This window comes from Chenopodium album, chromosome 15 (genome assembly GCF_948465745.1).
Source record: "Chenopodium album chromosome 15, dcCheAlbu1.1, whole genome shotgun sequence".
Classification (NCBI taxonomy): Eukaryota; Viridiplantae; Streptophyta; class Magnoliopsida; order Caryophyllales; family Amaranthaceae; genus Chenopodium; species Chenopodium album.
The window spans coordinates 38,798,956-38,801,141 of NC_137848.1; the positions used below are offsets into that span (position 1 = coordinate 38,798,956).

The 2,186-nt window shown below is 38.4% G+C and overlaps 1 protein-coding gene across 1 annotated transcript; it reads right to left on the minus strand.

Moving 5' to 3' along the window:
* Positions 1–489: 489 nt before the first annotated feature.
* Positions 490–1,140, minus strand: LOC145581137 (protein FAR-RED IMPAIRED RESPONSE 1-like). Its single transcript, XM_081638200.1, has one exon. The coding sequence runs from the start codon at positions 1,138–1,140 to the stop codon at positions 490–492; it is 651 nt and encodes a 216-aa protein (XP_081494326.1).
* Between the last annotated feature and the right edge of the window lie 1,046 nt (positions 1,141–2,186).

The window sequence follows — 2,186 nt, forward strand, 5'->3', positions numbered from 1 at the left end:
GTAACAGCTAGTACAATGACCCAAAAAACCAAAGTACAACCACATTGCAGAATAGTAAAATTAACTTAAGCCACTGCAACAATGCCAGAATTTAGTTCCTACTATAGTTCCTGAGTAAGGGTAGGGTAACTTCACTGACAATACAAAAATCAACCAACCAATTACCAGTGCATTTTAAATACATATGAACATTTACTGTAACAAGTGAAACCAACAAATAAAATTGAATACACTAAACAGGTTCCTTCAACAACAAACACTAAATGAAAATGTACCAAGGTAGGCAATACTTACAAAGCACCCTTGCCAAGTTTCTCTGGAAATTTCCGCGTAATATGCCAAATACACCATCGATGGCATGTATTAGGCATAATTTCAGCTAGGGGCTTCCGCATAACAGCTGCTTGGTCGGTGAGGATCGAAATTGGAAATTTATTTCCCATACAAGATACCCATTGTTCAAAGACCCATTTATAGGCATCATAATATTCATGAGAAATGAGGGCACAACCTAACAAGAGGGACATGGCCATGGTGATTAACCCCCACAAAATTTGCAAAGGGAAGCTCGTACTCAGTTGTTAGGTATGTGGCATTTAAGCAATCTACGTCTCCAAAGTCTTCATAAGCTACCCAACTCCTTACATCGACCCACATCACATTTATTAACCGACCATCATTATCCAACCTATGTGCATGGTAAAAATTTTGATTATCTTCTTGCATGTAATCAAAGTAGTCCATCATGGCTCGTGCATCTCCTCCGACCATCTTGAGACGCCTTTTCTTGTAGATCTCATGCTGAAGATCCTTCACACTTGGCAAGTTTGGATTCTCAGTGCCTAAACAACCACGAATTTGGGTCACAAAGACACCCTCCTCAAAGAAATTCACCAGCCTCTTTCGTACCGTTGAAGTTAACTTCTTCATACGATACTCTTTAACCAAATTTGCCATAGTAGGAGGTAAAGTATGAGTATGCTCCAACACAATGGTTTTCAAAATCCATAGCCCATCAAGGTTCAAACTCCCATAAACCCTGGCATTGCACTCACAATTCTTTGATTTACGTTTTCCTTGTGCAAGTTCAGCCTCCCCTATAGCCCCATTCACATTTCCAAGACTTCCCCCAACTTCCATGTGCTTTGCCCTCTTCCTTGCCTCACGCTACGCCCTCATGTTGGGGTCACCCCAACACTCGCACCTCTAAGTAATTCCCCTTCTCACTTTTGAACTTGTGTATGATCATTGCACTCTAGTAACTCCAAACCCACAATGTTCAGCATATGTTTTGTAGAACAATTCAATATCTTACCAAGATTTAAAAATCATTCCAACTTTTAGAGGTGGTGGAAAGGTAGCCCTACTCCCTTTATTGATAGAAAATGTAGTCTCCAATGTCTGCATTGTCTCCATTGGGGAAGGGCATTGGGTTGGATTGCAAGTTTTGTCATTCACACACAATGAAGATGTATTAGTTTCAACTGTTTGACTCAAGGTTATGTTCTCCAAATCAACTGCAGTGACATCCTCAGATTCCTGCTCTTGATTTTCATCTTCGCCAATCTCCATCAAGAAACCAACCTCTTCACATTCCCCTGCAAAGGGACTTAGGATATCTTCTCCCAAATCAGACATCTTACCCAACACCTACTACCACAAAGAACATGTAAATTTATGAAATTACAACCCAATGTACTACAACACACAACAATCATAATTACAACTGAATGATTTCAGAACACTGCAGAATTTATACAAAATCAAAACAACAAATACAGGATACGGGGAAATATCCAGAACCAAAATTAAACACTATAAAGTCATGCAAAATGCCATTTTACTATAGTCATTCAAACATCAAAATTTATGAAATTAACCAACAGAATGGTGCAATTCCTCAGTCACGCTCTACCAATTACAAAATTTAGGGTCATATTTACACAAAATCCAATCAACTATGCTGAAAATAAACTTACCTCTTTACCGAATTCAAACAACCAATTTATCAAATTAAACAACAAAGGGTGCAATTCCACATTTTCTCACAACAAATAACAAAAAATTAGGGCCATATTTAAAAAAAAAAAAAAATCAAATCAAGTACGGTGAAAATGAACTAACCTTTCCTGAAGCCCAGAACCTATCGAAAAACGCCACAGAACAAACTCGTACACCACTGAAGA

Bases quoted from the DNA above. Each gene is read 5' to 3' on its own strand.
- LOC145581137 (XM_081638200.1), bottom strand. From the start codon at position 1,140: ATGGAAGTTGGGGGAAGTCTTGGAAATGTGAATGGGGCTATAGGGGAG.